Consider the following 20,930-nt stretch of genomic DNA (forward strand, 5'->3'; position numbering starts at 1 on the left):
GGGGGGGGGGGGTGGTGCGAGGGTTGGACGGGCAACCTCGCGGCGGGAGAGCCACGCTGATACGAACGGCCGATCGTGGTGCGCACCGCGCCACAGCCAGGACATGTTCTCCCCGGAGCGCTCCCGAGGAGGAGCGGAAGACTAGTGAGCGCGAGCTTCGTAGGCGAACGCGACTGACCTCCGTCGCGGGTGGCACTGTGCGTCGTCGCGACGCGCCACGACGACGGTTGCGCGGGTTAATTGGATATCGACGTTGCATCGGCGGTTTCGCAAGGCTGACCCTGCCGGGCAGACTCGCAGAGTCGCGTTAATTAACTCGCAATTAGGCTGCCGCGAGTCTCAGCCGACACGCGAGCGACGCGTGTAGTCGCGCTCTTCGGTTTCGCGCTCGACGTGAAAGGAGAGACGCTGGTTGTCCGCCGGTTTATTTTCTTTCCTTTTTCCTCCGCTCTCCTCTTTGTTTTCCTCTTTGTTTTCTCCCTCTGGCGATTCAACGTGGTCGCGCGGCGTATATGGGGTAATTGCTTCGCTAAACGGGCGGGGAAAGTGAGCGTCGTTACGTAAAGCTTATAAGGGCGTCTATTTTGTCGCTTTTGTATAGCGTAGTCGGGGCAGTGCGGCGGAATGGCGCAGCCACCGAACGGAAGCACGAGGCAGTTTTTATTCCGCAACGACGCTGTTGTTGATGAGACAATTGGAAATTGGCGTTGAGGTAGCGTTTTATAACGCTGCCGCGACGTTATCGGTTTTCGATAGAGCGCCAGCTACCAGCTGGACGACGAGTTCTCTTCCCGTCCGTCCGCGCTTGACTGGGAGTATCAACCCTTTTTGCCTTCGCTCGGCCGTCCGACGTTACTAACGTTATCAACGTCAAAAGGTTTGACGTCTAATCTCAAAGTCTTATCGACGAAGCCGACGCAGTTCGGCGATCGTCGCGACGAAACCGCGATAGCACCCGCTAACTCATCGACGACCAGTGTTCCGTTTATACACAGAGCACTGTTTTCTATTGAATACCATCACTTGTATTTCTCAGCATTCTAATGACCAATTATGTCTACGTTAAGAAGCAATCCCGATACCAATGTGAGATCTCTACATTGAGGTCCGTATCAATAGTTATTATTTGAAATACGTTTCAAGTGAGAAATTCTGATTTGAACTTAGTGTCAGACAAGAACTCTTCAATTGAATCACGCGACTACAGATAAATGTCACATATATCAGAATTCAACTAAACTCTAAATAATCTCGAGATTTATTGCGAATATCCCAAACTGTTGTGTTCACCTCAATCTGTTCTACGTTTCCACAAAAATTGCGGAGGAGAGTCTGGGACAGCTTGTACAGGCAAGAAAGACTCATTTCTATACTCTCTAAAATTCTTCGAGTGAAATCTCGAAAGTCAAAACATGTGAAGCGATAGTGAAGATACTGCCACTCTGGAAACCACAGGAGTGAATGTTTCGCACAAGATTCGAGCTGTGAAGTCTGACTCCATGTGAGCGAATGTCTCAATCAATTGGAATGAGTATGTTCCACTGACGTTGGAATACATCGGCTTCGCTCTTCAGTTTCGAGTGAAAATATTCTCTGAACGATTCAGAGCGGAGAATTCATTTTACAGAAGTGAAAAATGACTCGAATCCTCAGTGACTCAGCTGTCACTCTGCTTTTCGAGTGGAATTTGAAGAGAACATTAAACGCCATATTGTTGTGTTAATAATGACCGCAGTGATGATAACGCTATTAATAATAATGATGCTGACAATAACCTTACATGTATAATCTCATTGCTAAAATTGCTTCTGTACTGAAACAACAAAACGTACGATTCATGCAGACAATGACTGTAATTTCAGTGAGACGAGAGAATCGTCCGTTCTTACCACAGTAGAGGGGATATAAACAGACCGATCTCTCAAATTAGAAACGGTTGTGAAATAATTAATGACCTTTAATGCATTAACTACGGACACGTTCCCGCAGTGTTCACGTTCTCGCCGAGATACCAATTGAAGGCCACACATACTCGTCGTACGGTAAATCAGCAGATGTTACTCGCGAGATATCAATCGCGGGCCAAATTGGACTGCACCGACTCCTGTTTTCGACTCGCGAAAGGGAGTGCGCCGTATATCGCGGCGAACAGTGGGCGCTTTATTGAATTTCCGAGGAGCGGGGTCGAATAACGCGACGATATCGATAGAGGCGCATCTATACACGCCGGCGAGGAGGACAGTCATTAATGAGACACTTTCTAGTCCGTCGCGAGGAGGCACCGATAAGCAGCCGGATACGCACGCACACAGACCAGCCACTATTCCAGAGAGGCCTCGTTAGGTTCACAAACGAACGTCAGAAATGACGGTTTGTAATCTGTTACAGCCGATGACCCCTCGTTCGCGCTGACCGCGAGTGTTTACGCGATTGCGGAACAATCAACACTGAGAGCTCGCGCGGCCGAATTATCCGCTCGGCGGCGCGATTCGGTCGCGGGGCGATTCGGTTAGCCAACTAACTGGCGCGGTGCACGTGCGCGGTAATTGAGACTTCCTCTCGGCCGCTCGAGTAATTAGCGACCAACTTTTCTACCGAATGCTTCATTGCCCCGTCATTCTTTATTCCGCGGCGCGCTTTTCGCGTACTCTAAAGCGCGGCAGTCGGAACAGCCTAATTGCTATCGAGTCCCGCGGCGCGCGAGGCGGAGGGAGAGGGAGAAAGAAAGACGCAGTTGTAAAGTTGTAGGAGAGTTGCGCGGCGCAAATGGAATTACGATGCGGAAACCTCGAGCGCGCGCGCGCGCGCGCATGCACGCACGCACGCATGTGAACGCTGCGAGAGCGCACGGTTTTATTATCGCCACGTAGCGTGAGATCATGTTTATAAGCGCAACCCACGATGGGGAATCATCGGGCGGTTCTCTAAAATTAGTATACGACCGCTCGTAAAAACAACGCCGCTTTTCGAGACCCTGAAAACGCGTACGCGAGATATCTCGTCGACGTGTGCGTCGACACCTAATTAACCCTTACGATACGGGAAGCCACTGTATATATACATATATGTATATATATTGTGGCGTCGTAACAATTTTGTGTAATACAAATACAGTTTTTCTTCTTTCTCTTATTATTATTATCATTATTATCCACATTTTCCATGCAAATTAGTAGAAAAAAGAGAAAGTATAAAGATAAATAAAAAATAATAATTATAAATTATGGTAATAAATAAATGAAAATAATAATTATAATTATATTAGTACAATTGGAATATAAATTATGGTAATAAATAAATGAAAATAATAATTATAATTATATTAGTACAATTGGAAGTATTTTAAAAATAATATATTCAAGTCATACAAAGTTTTAATTTTTTACTAATAATATACTTTGAGATTTATGCAAATAATAATAGAGATTTTGCTTAATATTTTAATTCTGCTCTATTATATCAGATATTTCTGTATGATTTCTTCCGAAATAAATGAATTTATGTTCTTTCACAACTTTCAATACAGAAAAAGGTTCGGCATTGAATAAAAACAGAAGTGAATAAATAGCTGATATTGTGCTAAAACTGTCCAAATTGAGAACAGTTGCACGTTCTGCTCAAGCAGGTTGTTAATGTGAATACAATTCTGATAAATTCAACCGGGGAATTTCTGGTTCGTTCATGTGTATTTCATCAGACATCCGGTTAATCCAATCAAACTTTCTTTTTCCGTGTACAATCCAGAAAGCCACTATAGCGCGACGGGGATGTCACGTTTTTTACTAGTCTATTTTTTACTAGTCTATTTTTTATGTATATGAAGAATTCTAATTCGAAGACTGCAAGAGAGAGTCACCCAAAAAGCCGTACCGTAAGGATTAATATTGAAGATGAAATGTGACGATGCTGATATTGAAAACACAAAAAGAAAGAAGGAAAGGAGAAAATGTTTAACGGGGGGAATTCAACTTGCGCGAGAGCGACGCGACAACCAGTCCGGACGACGATGCGACTGGAATAAGTCCCGGAATGAGCACGGGAGTCGCGAGCGAGCTTAATTGCGCCGTCGTTAGTCGTAGAGGCGACTAAATGGGCGCGTTTGTTACCGTTTTTACAAGGCGGCGAGATAGAAAGGCAGAAACGGGTCGTAAAAAAGCGCGGATAAGGGCGGGCTGGCGAACGCCTCGAGGGGACACCGTCATCGTCGTCGCGGGCCTTTCGCCTTCGCGACGACGAAGGAGAGCAAAAGGTCCCATCGCCGTCGCCGGGAATCTCCGCGATCACCGCCGCAAACGCGACGTCGAGCCGCCTTGTCGAGAGAACGCGACTTCCGGACTCTCGAACCGGAATGGAATACGATTAATAAGGCGACTCCCTGCCAGCCGCACACCTACATGTGTGCAAGGTGTATATTTAACTATGGCATGCACGCACCAGCGGGCGAACGAGCGAGTCTCCAGCTCGCGCCGCGCCAAGTCGAGATGTCGGTTAGCCCGGCTCGCAGGAGACACACTCGACCTCTCGTCTAAAGAACGATGTTGGAAAAGGCTTGTCATCCGAAAAGTAATCTCGGCTTCCGAGTTTCTCGTAATTAGTACACGACGCGCGAGAAGTCGAACGGAGAAAAGGTACAAGAGTACTCTCTAAATTCCTCGGAGTGAAATCTCACTCAAAACGTGTGAAAATTCGCTTGAACGCAGTGAAAATATACTGTGAATATACAGGTGCCTGATATATATTTGAGACTGTAACCGCACAGGGGAATGATTATAGTCAGAGAAGCCATTTTTATAATAAGTAATAACATGAAGGAAATATCATGATTCTTTGTTTTTACTAGTAGCGCAGGAATAAACTAGTGAGTAAAGTCCATCCTGTTAACGAACATAATTTCGCTAAAAAACATAGCAAATTTTTTGTAATCTTGATACATTCCAGTTCCTAGAATATACATAATATATATGCAATGAAAAAAGCCAATTACAGAATGTTGATTTGTTTCTCGACTATTAAGTTCTACAGTAAATTTTTCTATTCTCTCTTGCTTTATACACTGCTTTGGAGTTAATGATAATTACCTTATATGTGCGTATATTACTATTGGTATCTTTTGTGAGAACAAGACAGAAATTGGACAGCCGAAAATAACTATGATTTTAAGAAGATTAATCGTTTCTTGTTCTCACTATATTGTGCTACTTGAGATTGCAAGAGTAAGCGTATCATTCAAACTGCAGAGTGGATTCTTAATCCACGCGAACAAACGTTTCCTTTAATTAGAATGAATTCGCTCCAGTGGAAACCAGAATACATCGGATTCACTCCTTAGCTTTGAATGAAAATATTGACTCGACGATTTAGAGCGCAAGAATATAATCTATAGTAAGTAAAAGTTTACTCGAATTTGAACAACTCAACTACCATCTTTTTCCAAGTGGAATTTTACTCGAAGAAATTTAGAGAGAGAGAGAGAGAGAGAGAGAGATGCTATACGCGCAAAAAGGACACGTTAGTTTCTTAAAAGTCGCCGGTGAATGATATATTTTCTGGAGTACAGGGCCTCACTCGCTATTTTGCATACCGTTGCATAACTAAGTTCAATTATACCGCATCCTTCCGAAATGAGTTCAGCCCGCGAACTCCAGCCACTTGCGAAAGCTCGAATGGCGGCTTCCTAAATTACATCCCGCAGCTTGCGATGATTCATTGCTCCTAAACGCGAACAGGCGTGGGATATCGATTACGTTCTGTTTAACGTCTCGCAAAGACAAACCGAGATACGCAGCCGCCAAAAATCCTCCGCTGTTACAAATGAGATAATCCTTCAACGAAGTAGCCTGCATTACGAGAGAGCGCGAGAAATTTGAAAAAAAAAAACAGTTTCAAACCAAGAAAATGTGGAATCACGCGATCTCTGTCGGGCGCTTCGAAGAATTATTAATCTAAATAAATAAATCATTTCTCCGCTACGTTTCTCGTGTATGTATGTGTTTGTTTGTGTATCGTCAGCAACGCGTTTCGCATTTTTGCGGAATTGCAAATTTATTCGTCACGTGTCGGCAGAAAGAAAACAGTCTCTCTCTCTCTCTCTCTCTCTCTCTCTCTCTCTCTCTCTCTCTCCCTCTCCCCGTCTCTATCTCCTTTTCCCTCGCGAAACAGAAGCCGCTCTCTATTCTCACTGAAGAAGCGTTTTCGGCGCAGCTGAATCGAAACGAGAGACGCCGCTTCGGCGAAATGTAATACGATAAAGCAAATGTTTGTTAAAGGCGCAAGAGGGAGGCATCAGATACGACGTTCCCAGAAGAGCAATGTTGATTGGCGGCGAGCACGGCAGGCCAATGAAAACACGCCGACGAGAAATTACGAGCGATCCCCGACGATCGCGGTCGCAATTAATTCCCCTCGTCCCGCGCGTCACATATTCGCTCGATATTCAAGCGCGACGTCGACGCTGCGGACGTGTCCTTTTAATTTTCCGCGCGCAAATTTGTAAAGTGGGTCGGCGCGCGGCGTGACTGTCGGAAGACTGTCGGAAGAGCGAGGTTTTTTAGTCGGGCAGCAGGCACGAGGAGGGCGGTTTGGACGGGTTATAAAATGCAATTGGGTCGCATTACGCGGGAATGACGTGGCGCGGGGCGAGAGTGAAATTTAATTAAGAGAACCGAACTGGTTCCGTCGCGTGGCGCGCGACCCACGGCACGGTTCCGTGGACCGGAGAGAATGACGAGCTGGGGAGATCCGACTTCGGACGGCGGCAGTGTGGTTGACCACGTGTATGCAACGTAGGTGCAGGCGCGAGAGCGAAATTACATCGATTAACGGTGGTGCGCGAGGCCTGATTAGAGCGGAATTAGACGCGGGCCGAACGCGCGCGCAGCCGTGCGCGTTCCCCGATGGGAGGAAACGAACGTTTCGCCGTCGACGCTGCGATTGCGACAGGCGGTGCCTCGGTGTGGGACGAAATGAAAGTGGATTTAAACAAAACCGAACGGCAATCGCGCGCTGGCGTGCGGTGTGGGACGATAATGGCGGTGACACATGGCGAGGAATCAGTTGCGCTAATCGAGCACACATTAGAAGGGCGCGACTGCCTGTGCCGGTCAAAGGGCACGTTGTGGGAAATCAAATATGAAGTACCAGTTGTTGATTTATCTCAAACACATAGAAATATGTGGGTGCAATGCGCGCGAGCCAAAACACTAGCCGGAAGACGTTATTAGGCCCTGTGTGTACAATCACAAGGGAACACTGCGAACCCGAACTCTTTCATTGTGATACGCTTTTGTGAGTATGTAGAGTCAATACATGAACGGTATATTCCATTTGTGTCTTATCGCTATTTAATGATATGATTTACACTCTCAAAGTAAAAAGGACGATTCCACTTTTTCGTGTATTACTCTTAAATTGAAGGAGATAGAAAAAATTTTTTCGAATAAAAGTTTAATAATAAATTAAGTGCTATAAGTTTAATGATAAGTTAAGTGCTATAAATTGGCATAAGCATAAATAAAAAAAATATCTATAAAAAATTTTTTTATTTATGCTTATGTCAATAATTACAGCACTTAACTCACTTAAGTGACTTCAGCACTTAAACTTTTATTCGAAAAACTTTTTTCTATCTCCTTTAATTTAAGACTAATACACGAAAAAGTGGAATCGTCCTTTTTACTTTGAGAGTGTAAATCATATTTTTAAATAGCGATAGAGTACAAATGGAATATACCGTTATTCATGTGTTGATTTACTCTACATACACACAAAAGTGTATCAAAATCAAAGAGTTCGGGTTCGCGATGTTCCCTTGTCAGTTGCAAAATGGTCCTCACACTTTTTTCCAATAAAGCTGCAGCGCTCCAGGTTGCCATAATTGCGAGCCACTATTGACCACTATTCGCGCAATGATTGGCTACATGTTTTATTGTTGATCGATTACTGCGCAAATTCGTCAGCAATGGCTCGCCACTGTGACCACTTGAAGTACTGCAACTTCACCAGAAAAATGTGTGAAACTCTAGGTCTGTTCTTTTCAGCTGCATTGCCGCTCTGGTGCAATAAGTTAGAGTGTGACAAATATATTTTATCTCACTTTAACTTATTGCACCAGTGCAGCAGTGCAGCTGAAAAGAACATCGTTTTACAACTGAGTACATAGGACTCGAGTAATATCTTCCATTTCCGGCTGGAGTATCTTGGCTCGCACACATTCCTATCCACATATTTTTGTATCATGACTGTTAATTTCGAGAAGAATCAGCGACCCAGCCAGATGCAACGGTAATATGCACGGTGAGTGCATATATGCATTATTACTGTTGCATTTAATGCACTGAGAAAAAATAGAAGTTAATTTGTGAGATAACAGTTTCGCAAAAATAAGCTTATTTGACAGAAATAAACTTTATATTCAAAGAAATCCCGTAAGTATCTTTTCCTCACTGTGTGACTGAATTGCAAAGATGTGTAGGAAATGAAAGGCATTATTGGAGTTCTGTGTAGCTTGCTAGCTCGCAGTGACAGACGTGTGTTGCCGAAGAGAAGCGAAGAAAATATTTCGCGACAATAAAATCCGTATATTGTGGAGGAAAAAATATCTAAAAAAAAATATTTATTCGGCAGGTTATTAATAAATAACGTATTTATTTAATCTAAGTTCTTTTTTTAGTAGAATAAATAATTGCTTTCACGAAAAACTGAGGTTTTAAGAAAATGAATATTTCCTTATTTGAATAATATATTATATATCAGTATAAGTAACATGTTATTATTAATACTTATAGAATAAACATTCTTTATGTCTAAGATACTTTTTCTCCGAGTTTTCTCTGATTAAAAGTTAGAATTCAATTTTCGCTTAGTCTGATTTTGCTCATTTGAATTTCGCCTCGGTTTATTCAATTAGTCGAATATCGATCTTCCAATACATCAACTGATGTAGACGTAAGGAGCGCGAGGCGATAATGGCAACGGCGATTTCATGTTTGCGTATTATAACGTTAGCGTTAATAAGGTGCTTGGAAAAGAGTTAGACGCAAGGGTAATAAATAGTAAACACACAACACTGACAGTTGCTGGTATCGAAGGTGTACAAGGACGTCACGCGACGCGTAAACAACGAGAGAGAAAGGAGAAGTCAGAGTCAGTGTTCTTAAAAATGTTGTTTGATTAATCGAAATAAATCGCGGTGTGCCATTACTGCATCGCGCATACCGAAGAACGAGAACGTCGTTGAAGGTTTGACAAGCAGCTTCGCGAGCTACTTAAGACCTCTCTATTTATACGCTTCTGCATGACGCGCTCCGACAACTTGTTGCTGCCGAGCACCTCAGCTCAGAACACACACGGAGATCCGTTGAATGTTTTGCATGCGACTCACCTGACACTGGAGGCGCTTCTCTGAATGTCCACATTGTTCCTCCTAGCGGCTTCCTCGAGAGTGGCAACCTCCTGGCGTCTCCTCTCCTCTTCGGGCGGATGCAACGGTATGATGATGTAGTCCGGCTCCTTCTTCTTGGTCGTCGCGGTCGTCGACTGCTGCTCTTCGTGCGTTCTCGAGGTCGGCTCGGCTACTTTCTTCTGCGCTTCCGAGCGCGGCACCTTCGTCCTGCCGCTGAATCTCAGTCGGGAGAATCTCTGCAGAAAACCACCCAGGCCACCCTTCTTCCTCTCCTCGCTCTTCATTGCGCCGGATGAGGACGTCGACAACGGCAACGACAGTGAAGACGAGGATGAAACGGTGGCCTCGTACTTGTGCTCCTTCTTCGTCTTCGGGGTGGCAACGACGAACGGCCGTTTCGCGATTACGACCGCGTCCTCGTTGCTCGACGCGCGCTCCTCGTGACGTTTGTCGCGATCACCACGATGATTCGTATCAACTGCCACGGCCACCGTCGGCTTCCCACTACGTTCGCCGACTCTCGTTTGGCCGCCGGGTGGGGACGAGCCAACACCGTGGACACTGTGTCCCTCCTTCTCCACCTCCTCTTCCTTCTTTTCCACCACCTCCGCCCCGTCCCGCGCTCCCTTCTCTTGCTGGTGCTCCTCTACCTCCTGCTGCCTAGTCGCTTGTTTCTCGATCACGACCCTCCACAGACGTTCGCCGGCGCCTCGACCGCTCGAACCAGGACTCGGGGAACGCTCCTCCTCGGAGTCGCTAGACGCGTTCCGTGACTCCTCCCGCTGTCCAGGATCGTCGCTCTCGTGTTCTTGCCGACGAGGTAGCCGCTCCACTCGCTCCGGGTAAAACTCACCGATCAGATTCTCCTCTCTCGCGCCTCCGAGCTCTCCTCCGCGGGGGTTCACAGGGCAAGGCTCCTCGTGCGCGGATATCAGCGCGGAATTTTCAAGGACACTCTTCTCCAGCCGCGGTATCTCCGTCTCGATCCTCTCTCGTAGGACGACTCCCTCCAAATAGGACGCTCCTATGGGTTTGGTTTCCAAGCAGGGGTAATCTACCTCGTCGTCTACTAGGCGCGGACGCGCGCTAACATCGCCACAGGCCGAAAATGGATCCGAGTTTTTTTTTATCTGACCAAAGAACGAGTCGTCCTGCTCGTTGACCGTCCTGGAGGACGCGCTGCTGTAATTCTCCGCGGGTCTGTAGTACGAATCCTCGCTGATGTTCGAGCCAGAGCCCATCTGACGCATCACGTCGGCGATCCTCAGCGCGGAAGAGCGTCCGGACGAGGACGCCTCCTCTAGCTCATCGCAAGCGTCCATCCGGTGAAACGCGCCTCTGCTGTTCTGCGGCGCTTTGATGTAGTCACACTGTTGCGCCAGTTCGTAACTGGCGTTGTTCAACACATGTTTCCTGCTGGGTGAACCGCCTCGGATCGTCTCACCGCTGTTCTCCTTGCCGCGAGCTCGGAAATTCCGCTCGTCCACCTCGAATTGCTGCGCCAGCTCATAGCTGGCGTTGTTCTTCACTCGGCGGCTTCTCGCGCGGCCGGATGGCGTTCGCTGGATCGTCTCCATCGCCAAGATGGCGGCGTTCGCCACTCCGGAGGCTGTGGCCTCCTCCACCTCGCGCTTGAACTGCTTGATGGCCTCGTCGATGTCGTTCTCTGTCACCATCGCCATGTCCAGCACGCAGTTGGCACGATCCTGTGTCTTCACGGTCGACGTTGCCTTCGGCTGCTTGCGCGGTTGCCGCTCGCTAAGATCTTCGACGCGCTCGGCGCTCTTCTTCTCTTCACGATCATCCACACCGCCGCCATCCATGAGCGCGCTCTGCGCCGGCTGCGTTCTCACCGAACTGGTCAACGTGACCTTGCCCGAAGTTCCTCCTCTTCCTCCTTCTCCCGGTGCCTCGTCGTCGTTCTCCGTCGAGCTGTTCACCTCTTCCTCCTCTTCGGGACTCTTCATGGTGTTCTTCTCTTGATCGGCGGGCGCGGTCTCCGCCATTTCGTGGCTATTCATCTCGTCGTCGCGACGCTCGTCGCACGCGACGAGGCCACAGAGATTCAGATCCACCGGCACGCTCGCCACCCGCGTGTAATTCTCGAAGAGGCTCGACGTGGACACGTAGGAGGTGGTCCTCGAGGTGCGACGAGCCGTGCAGCCGTTCAGCCGTGCTGACTCCTCGATGCTGTCGAGCAGACTGGGCGCGCTCTGCGACTTGTCCGTGAATCTAAAATTAAAGCGCTCCTCGTCGCTCCACCCTTGGTACTGATGCTGTTGTTGGCGGCGGCGGCGATGGTGGTGGTGGTGGTGGTGATGGTGATCTTGCTGGTCGTACTGTTGGTGCTGGTGCTGTTGGAACTGCTGCTGCTGCTGCTGCTGCTGCTGCTGTTGCTGCTGCGAATGCTGATGATGATGATGATGATGATGGTGATGATGATGGTGCTCTGCGCCACCGCCACCGCCGCCGCCGCCGCCGCCGCCGCAGCCGCCGCCAGCGACGGCTATATTTAACCTGGCGGTCTTCTGCCCGGACTTGAGCTCCAAAAGCGTGTCCCTCTTCGTCTCCACGCCGATTTCCCGCAGGTCGATCGTGTTCCGGTAGTCCAAGGACGTCGCGTACTTGCCGGATTCACCGAACAGCAGCAGACGGTCGTCGAAACCGCTCGTTAATCGGGGCTCGTGCGCGCCCCTCGAATCGTACACCTCGAAATCGTCCTCGTCGTCTTCCTCGTCGTCGTCGTCGGCGTCCTCGTACTCGTCCTCGTGCCAGAAGTCTCTGTTTCGTACGGACGGTGAGAATATTGATACGCGGATGTGCGTGCACGAGTTTGCTTATTTCTTATGCCCCAAAGAAGCGCATTCGCGGGGGTTGAACAGCGATGGCGACTCAACAACGCGTCCCGATAACCTTCTGACGATTATAATATCGTCGGTAAAAGTCAAGGTGGTACGCCTCAGGGTCGCGATTGCGTTTAACTTGGCCGTAAAACGATCGTCGCGCGGCAAGCAGTCGGCGCGCCTTGCCAAGAGAACCGAGAGACGCTCGACAGCCGGCTTCTTTGCGCGAACGCAAATACATTGTTTAACTCTTTCAAATCGAGACGGGGAGTTCGAAATGAAAACAAAAACGCTGGTGACTACTCTGCTATGTGTACCAACGAATGACTTGTTGCGAGAAAGGAATTCGTTGTTTGCACGATTATCTCGGAAATGACGGGAACTTTTGCGGAAATCGCACTAGTGTGTGAAAAGTAAATCATCTTTAGGCATTCGGGTCAACACCAAGGGAATGTCAAGCTATATTTCGTTATAGGAGGGAAACGGTGAAAATAACAGAAAACAGCACCGGTTGATCACCGAAGGAAAGCAGATAAGGTATTTCTAACGGAAGCGAGAAACACGTAGCGATGCACTTACCGTTAGTCCCCACAGACTGCTAATTCGGAAAATAATTCGTCATTACAATGGTCGTGTGCATATTCTAATAAGGCGCGTAAAAATAGGCGGGTGTTAAATGACGCGTGTGCGCGTGCCAAGAATAACAAACAAAAGCTGCCTGTGGCTTCCGCGAGAGGATTGCAACGCAGGTGCTGCGAATGTTTCGAAAAGACGATCGCGCACGTATACAAAAGTGAATCACATCCTCAATGTGCGTTTGCACAGACGCGCATATGAGAGTTGTGTGTTTTTAAATAAAGAACGAATGGTATTATTTCGTCTATGCTCCTCTCATTTGAAAAGATAATTTAAAACATTTTTAAACTTAAAGTATTTTTTAACTCCTAAACGATAGGGACATTTTTTTCTGTAATATTTTCTTAAAATTCGTATACAGGAATCGTATTCCTCGCTAATTACGAATCCGAGGTCAGAATCTCAAAACCCAAAATAACGGATTCAACATTGCAAATTTCTTGATTTTTAAGCCAATGTACACAAAAATTAAATAAATTTTTGGAATTGCTGATCACGAATCAAAAGTCAGAATTGTAAAACTAAAAATGGCGGATTCGATATGACAGTTTAAAATAATGGTTTTCAGTATTATCCAAACAATTTACACTAAAATGTGTAGATTTTTGAAGTCACTAATCACGAATCTAAGATCAGCATTACAAAATTATTGCATATAAAAATCATTGAGTTCAGCTGCCAAATTGAATCTGCAATTTTGATTTTTGTAATTCTGATCTTAAATTTGTGATCAGCAACTTCCAAAATTTGTATGACCTCCTTTTTGAATAGATTGACTTAAAAGTATAAAAATTCGAAATGTTGAATCTACTATTTTGAATTTGGAAATTCTGATGTCAGATCCTTGGTCAGCGACTCCGAAAATCTTATGTGAGGTTTTTAATTCGATTCGATTGATAGTTTACGAAAAAAGAAAATGGTACCATATAATCCCGTCCTTTAAGAGTTAAATATTTATTTCCCGATACCCATCTAATTTGTTTTTCGTAAAATAACATATTACAAAATAATGTTTTGAACATTATAGAAGCATATGTATATAGAAGAAATAATTGTGCAATGTAACAAGATGAGAATACGGGAAAGACGAGCCTACCTTGGACGCTGATTGTTCCTGCCGATATTCGACAGATCGGCACCCCTCTTCAGGTACAAAGGCGCGAAACCATTCGACATATTGGCTTGACCGAAGGTCTCATCCTTCTGACACGTGTCGAGGCTCTCGAAGCTGCGATAAGGTCTGATCCTGGGAAAATGACCCGACAGGCTGCTGGTGAAACCGTTCGGCAGCAGCCTGTCGTAGTCTTGTTCCAGGCTGTCAGGTGAGTCGTTCTCTGGATGAGAGGCGTTCGACCTGTTGGAGTATTCCAACGAATCGAAGCTGTAGCTGGACGGTGACAAGGTGGCGCAAGTTCTCTCCAACGACTCGAACTGCAGCAGCGAGCTCGATCTGGAGGAAGCGGTGGACCTGGAGGACCTCGGCGATGCCGGGAACTCATCATAGGTCACCTGATGCTGGTGCTGCTGGTGATCAGTGCCGTGGTGATCCCGACGACGTCGCTTCTTAGGCACTACCGAGTTGCACTCACTGCCGCTGCCATCCAGTCGTTCATCTTTCGGGAACGTCAACGATACGCGGTCAGGATAACAACGACGACAAAGATGATGATAATGACGACGAGAGGAACGCGAGGAGAACTCGAGAGAGTAAAAGCGAGACGAGCGCGAGCGCGTGGCCTAAACCTACTTTACGGAATCCGGAGCACGCGGTGATGTTGCTTGTTTTTAATTCCGCGAGTTTTATGAGGATAGACAGAAAGAGAGAGAGAGAGAGAGACAGATAAAGAGAGGGAGAGCAGCCTGGCTGTTTAACGACCCACTTCGTAAAATCGAGTCGCGGAAGTCACTCGAGCGTCCCAATCACGGTCGTCACTTTCGCCCCGTCGAGCTTCCGTCAGGAAGCCGCGGTTCATTCAACCGGAAGCGGCGTTTAGCCGCTCGTCGACTTCGTGACCGTCGCGCATCACGCGCGTGATCGACCGTCGTACATTGATTACCGTCGATTCAGCCATCATATTTGCGCACGTGCACGAAGACGCGCTCGTCAAAGTTCCTGTATCGTGGATGATTTCATATCTCTTACTCTGTCTGACGAAAGCACGGTTAAAAATGAAGGAAAACACATTTAAGGCGCATATATATAAATATTAAAAATACTAATGCTGCAATTCTAAGCAAACATACAAGTAAGCTTAGTAACATACAAGTCATAGCTTACGTATCAATTGTCTATTCATAAGTTCTTACGAGTCTTACGAGAACAAGTTACGAGCTTTACGATCTGGAATTGCATTATAAATGTATTAGGAACATTTGAAGTGAGATATGTTTGCGTGTGGGTCGCGAACTGCGTCGATAAGAACAGCGATGTGGATGTTAGAGGAAGCGAAATGAAGGAGGAAATGTTCGTTATTTTGGAGTTGAACAAGATAGATTTAGAGTTGCATATATCTGGAGCAAAACGCCGTGTACCCGCCCTACTCGTCTATTTATGACTTTATCGTAGACTTCATCTGCGTTTCGCGAACGCTCTCTCGGCTACGCCTCCGAGCTACGATCCTCACGCGCCGAGGCGTCCGTTATATAAAAAGAGAAAGTACACGCGCCTGCAACGCTGCAACCACGTGCAGCTGACTGTTACAATGGTTACGTACTTGAAGGCGCGTGTGTAAAGAGCACGTGGATGAAGATCCATTGCGCTTTGCGGGTCTTTCCACACGAGTCCACATTGAGGGAAAAATTACTTTCAAATCAACAAATATTTATTTGATGAGTGCCATTAACATATTTATTTAAATCAAAATTCTCCTTATTTAAATCAAATATTGTTTACTTAAATCAGGTAAACAATATTTGATTTAAATAAAGAGAATTTAGATTTAAGTAAATATGTTAATGGCACCCATCAAAAAAATATTTGTTGATTTTAAGATAATTTTTCCCTCAGTCCATGATCTCGCAATTCTTCGCGACTCCAGAGGCTAGTTTGGCGAATTTTTAGCCGTAGTGCCCGCCCGATCTCTGCCTCAAATCCGACGTTATATCGTACGATCTAGACTTCCCGTTTCTTCTTTGCGGAAAGTTTGCCGATTTCATAGTGGAATGATCGCGAACGCGACGACATCGATGGCGCAAGCGCGACGTAATCGTGACGAATAATAATCGCGAGAGCGACGATTACGATCGGACTTGTCCCGGCTCTCAGGGCCTAATAGGTCGGAAGATTAAGTCGCCGAGAGAAAAGAGAAAGTAGAACGACCGACCGCGCGAACAATGTCTACTCCCGCGATCTTCGTCCCAGGCGACGAACGAGGTTTCACAAGATCGTCTTCGGCGCGCAGTCCGTTCCGTAATATCGACAGATCGAGCGGCTGTGGGCGAAGGATTATGGAATGCTTACCCGCGGATCTCTGCTTCGCCCTAATATGGATCACACTCTCGGTCTCCGAGTCCGATCCCAGCCAATAGGTCGTCCCGCTGCGATCGGAGTCGCTCTGCAGGTCGTCGGACGTTTCCTCGAGAATGGTCTCCAGGAAGTCCACTTGTTGCACTAGCACCGTATCTACGAGCAGAAACATACAGATCTAAGATCAATGTTTATTTTCGCTGAACACGGGCAGAATTTTGCGGTAAAAATTACTGCAGCACTTTGCAATCGAGAAATGGATCGACATTCCGCAATAGTTCACTATCTTTCCACCTCACTGAGGGAAAAATTATCTTAAAATCAACAAATATTTTTTTGATGGGTGCCATTAACATATTTACTTAAATCTAAATTCTCTTTATTTAAGTCAAATATTGTTTATCTGATTTAAGTAAACAATATTTGGTTTAAATAAAGAAAATTTAGATTTAAATAAATATGTTAATGGCACCCACATCAAAGAAATATTTGTTGATTTTAAGGTAATTTTTTCCTTAGTGTATGCACTACTTATATTTTATAAACTGTGTGCAAAATATACTATAAACCGTGCGGGATATATTAAATATATTAATTATCAATAAAACATGTGTGTGTATGCTATAACAAAATCTATGTCTAGCAAAATTTATTATGCTCCTTAACAAGACAGATCTTACTGATAATCTATTTCTGTCTATTTAATTGTTAAAAACATAGTAAAATAGAACATAGTAGAAAAAAATTTATATAAAAAAATTATATTCTCTTCGTAGAACACTACGAAGAAGAGAGAAAGAGGAGAAAGGGAGAAAGGAAGAGAACGAAAGAGAGAGAGAGGTAATATCAACATTGCGTACGGTTTAAAAAAGAATTTGAGATTAATAACGTTTGGTATATTAAAAATAGCACGTAAAGCTCCCTTGAGATGAAGCGATGAATAATAACTGTAATATTTGTGATTAGAAACATTTCCATTCGCTAAATCTCACCTCGACTCACTGACGAGAATCTACATTCGATTCCGCGTAGAAATTAACATTTTTCATTTAATGTTCCGCCGACGACTGGAATTGCGCGTAAGTTTCACGCGTCGCTCACGTTCTTTGTACGCGCGTACGTCAGTTTGTCGCCTCGTTGTCTATAAAATTCGCGTCCAACGAAGCGTATAATGTAAACTCGTTCGTGCCGTCGTTTTATCGTAGAGTGCTGCTTACAGAAGCCGAGCGAAATTCTTAACGAGAGTTTGTGACTCACTCGTTATCGACGACTTTATACGAGTACAACCATTATTACGTCCGAAGATAACGTAACTGGAAGGTCGTCCACCTCTCCAGCTGAGCTTTCGCTGTCTCTCACAGCTGGTTTAAGGTAATTTAGAGAACGCCTGTATTGCAAGAACTATCGTCTCTCCTCTCAAAATTTCAAGTTGACTTGTCCTTAGAATCTTGAGATATTCTAATTTTAATATTCAATTTTTAAATATAATGTGTGTTGAGATCTAATTTTTACGTGAAATTTTCGCATGCATGGTGCATTACTGTGCACAAATATACATCAGTCTTCTTTAGTTAATAACTATGTACGTGGTGAATTAGAAAATGGTAGAGAACTTTTTTGTTCAGTTTCACCTAATATACAAGCATACAGCGGCAGAAGACGTTGCCATCACAGTTCATTTACTGTATGGCGCATGATCCTTCACGAATCTTTGATTAATAACTCAGAATTTTACATATTATTCGCAAAATGGCAGAGAAATTTTTTGTGTAGTTTGACCTAATCTACATATACATCGTGGCTCCTCCATGAGTGTCCGGACTTCGTATACAGGAAATACAAAAATGATAGCTGATCGTATTGGTGACAATCGCCTCGTGACGTTATCAACATTTTTAGTAATCGTCATTCACTTTGGCATTCCCTTAACCCATTAACGCCTAAATGTACTGAAATTTTACGTTGATTTGAGCCATTTATTTTACTACGGAAATAAGATCTGTTGCTTATAAAGAGTACCATTCCTACCAATTTTGATGTCGCTATATCGAATAACATTGAGAAAATTTAAAAAAAGTCGCAATTTATGCAAAATTTTTGCAAAATAAAATAAAAGAACGCATGTTTTTAGGACTAATTTTTTTTGTCCGCTATTTTCTCCATAAAAACGTGTTAGTATCTCTCAGGAAAGTATCGGGAACATGTTTTTAAATATTTTCCCGAGCGATATTAACACGTTTTTATAAAGAAAATAGCGGAAGAAAAAAGCCCTAAAAACATTCTTCTTTAATAATATAAAAGCGTTTTTTATATTATTTTGAAAAAATTTTGCATAAATTGCAATTTTTAAAAATTTTCTCAACGCTATTCAATAGAACGACATCGAAATTGGAATGGTACTCTTTATAAACAATAGATTTCATTTCCGTAGTCAAATAAATGGCTCAAATCAACATAAAATTTCAGTACATTTGAATTGATGTTAATGGATTAATACAGCTGAATGTTCAGACGAACATTTTCGGTCGCGGTAACAAATATATCGTTTCTTATCGTCGGATTTTTGTTTGTTCCCGACTCACTTACACGAATTGAGTGCGAGTTCTTTTTCTCCTCCTACTGAAATTAATTTACCACAATCAACAGTCCAATTTAGTTGAATTCGGTCGCACAGCGAAACGTACATTTTATCTTAAAAGATATCGCGGCAAAAATGCGCGCGGGTGCAATGGGTTAATTGCCGATCAAGCGTTTGCGACGAGAAGACAAGCAGGAACGCACCGTATCTCTCCTTTGTACGTTCCTGCCTTCTTCGTCATCGCGCTATGAATGATGGCGTGAACAGTTAGTTGCTGGGAACGGATCGCTGCATAGTTGCACGGCTCAGCGCCAGAATGCATTCGGTGTAGCATTCTAAACCGCGACTACACTCGACTCTCTCGTGGAAAAGTCAAGCACTATCTTATCCTTTCATCTTATTGAAATAGTTGCATAACAAGCGGCGCGCGGTAACATTTGAGTTGTGCGTCGCTTCCCTTCACGGTGCGTGCCGCAAGTCATAATTAAAGAGAGAGATTAGCCCAGAGGAGAAGACTGTTTAATACCGAACTTTCAGAGATTGCACCTCGCAAGAGAAAGGGTCGATGTCTTTCGCGGTTTATCGTCACTCGATGATAACCCACGATTGCTTATAATGCATGAAGATCAAAGCGTCTTCTACGCGTAATTTTCCATGCTAATAACGCTATCGAAATAAACTTTGCACATCTGCATCAGAATTCGAACTGCCATCGTCGAGCCCTCAGAGCGCGACGAGCACTCGCGAGTCGGCGTGAGAATTAATGAATGAAGTGGGGAAAGGTTGAAGGCACGCTCGCACGCGAGAATTTCCTTCGCAAGATGTTCCTTGCTACACGCGCGTCGATATTTTATCTTGTTACAGTGTTCCCAGTTGCATAAGGCAGTCGCTGCGACCTGAGTCTTTGCGCCAGGTCATAACCTTACATCTGAATTAAAAATAGAGAAATACCGACCAAAATACACCGAGCTACAATGAGAGTTTAACATTTGTTAAAACTCGCTAATGATCTTTGGTCGTTCGCATTATCATTGATTAGTTGGCTATTTTGATAACTTCATTTGGCATATCATGTCATATCATATTCAAACACAATACAGACACTTGTATTAATAATCGTTAGAAGATCATCCCAAGTGAGACACTCAGATTTGACCTTAGAGTCAAATGTGAATTTCTCAGGTGAATTGCAATTATCAATGTAATGTATTATATCATTCAAATATCATATAATTCAATTGAAAAGTCGACTCACGTCGTGACTACATTCTCACGTGTGACAAGTTTCAAGCGACGACTATTAATGTCTCAAGTGAGACATCCATATTAAAGTTTAGAGTTAGCTATGAGTTTTTTCATGGGCTCTCGCGATTGCAAATATGATGTCACGTGTATCATATGTTGTAACTTACAAGTAAACCTACCCAAAAGTTACACTCCGATTTCTTTTTAATTTGGTACAATGTAGAAGTATAAAAAATATTTAAGTCATATTTTTTCATTTTGGCCCACTTTGAGTTTCACTATATAATTTATAGCGTTTTAATGTTCTCACTCCTATCATCAACGAGTGCAAAAAAATGTATAAAAAATAAAATTGAATATAAGATATAGGTGTTTTTGGTTTGTTAATTATGAATATAAAGGCAAATGTGTAAAATTATTTGTATAAATAATAAAATGTTTAAACAAAACATATAAAAATTGAAAAAATTATTATATAAATAATTTTTCGTCTTGCTTATTTATATAAATAATTTTTCGTCTTGGCCGAGATTCGAATTATTTTTTACTAATTTAGTACAGATTTAAAATATTTCGGTTGGAATCTCGGCTAAAGGAATTTAGAATGGTTCGTGTTTCAGCTATGTCAATTTTATTAAAATTTTAGTTAAAATTACCGGATTTCTCTCGGTTTGGCCGAGATTCGAACCATTTTTTATTAATTTAGCACAGATTTAAAATATTTCGGTTGGAATCTCGGCTAAAGGAATTTAGAATGGTTCG

General features: G+C 44.3%; 1 protein-coding gene across 12 annotated transcripts in view; it reads right to left on the minus strand.

The window, feature by feature from the left end:
• LOC116842387 overlaps positions 1-20,930 on the minus strand; it is a 70,298-nt gene that overhangs the window by 39,977 nt on the left and 9,391 nt on the right. For all 12 annotated transcript variants that reach the window (XR_004377720.1, XR_004377721.1, XM_032811534.1 and 9 more), the window contains exons 3-5: positions 16,340-16,501; positions 13,976-14,492; positions 9,380-12,181 (exon numbers count right to left, since the gene is read on the minus strand). Coding sequence is in view for 10 of the 12 variants with exons in the window: in XM_032811534.1 (XP_032667425.1) it covers positions 9,380-12,181; positions 13,976-14,492; positions 16,340-16,501 (3,481 nt within the window). In the remaining 2 variants the exon portion in view is untranslated. The remainder of the gene's footprint in view (positions 1-9,379; positions 12,182-13,975; positions 14,493-16,339; positions 16,502-20,930) is intronic.

The sequence above is a fragment of the Odontomachus brunneus genome, unplaced genomic scaffold (assembly GCF_010583005.1).
Source record: "Odontomachus brunneus isolate Ranch 3 - 2012 unplaced genomic scaffold, Obru_v1 Obru_scaffold_025, whole genome shotgun sequence".
Classification (NCBI taxonomy): Eukaryota; Metazoa; Arthropoda; class Insecta; order Hymenoptera; family Formicidae; genus Odontomachus; species Odontomachus brunneus.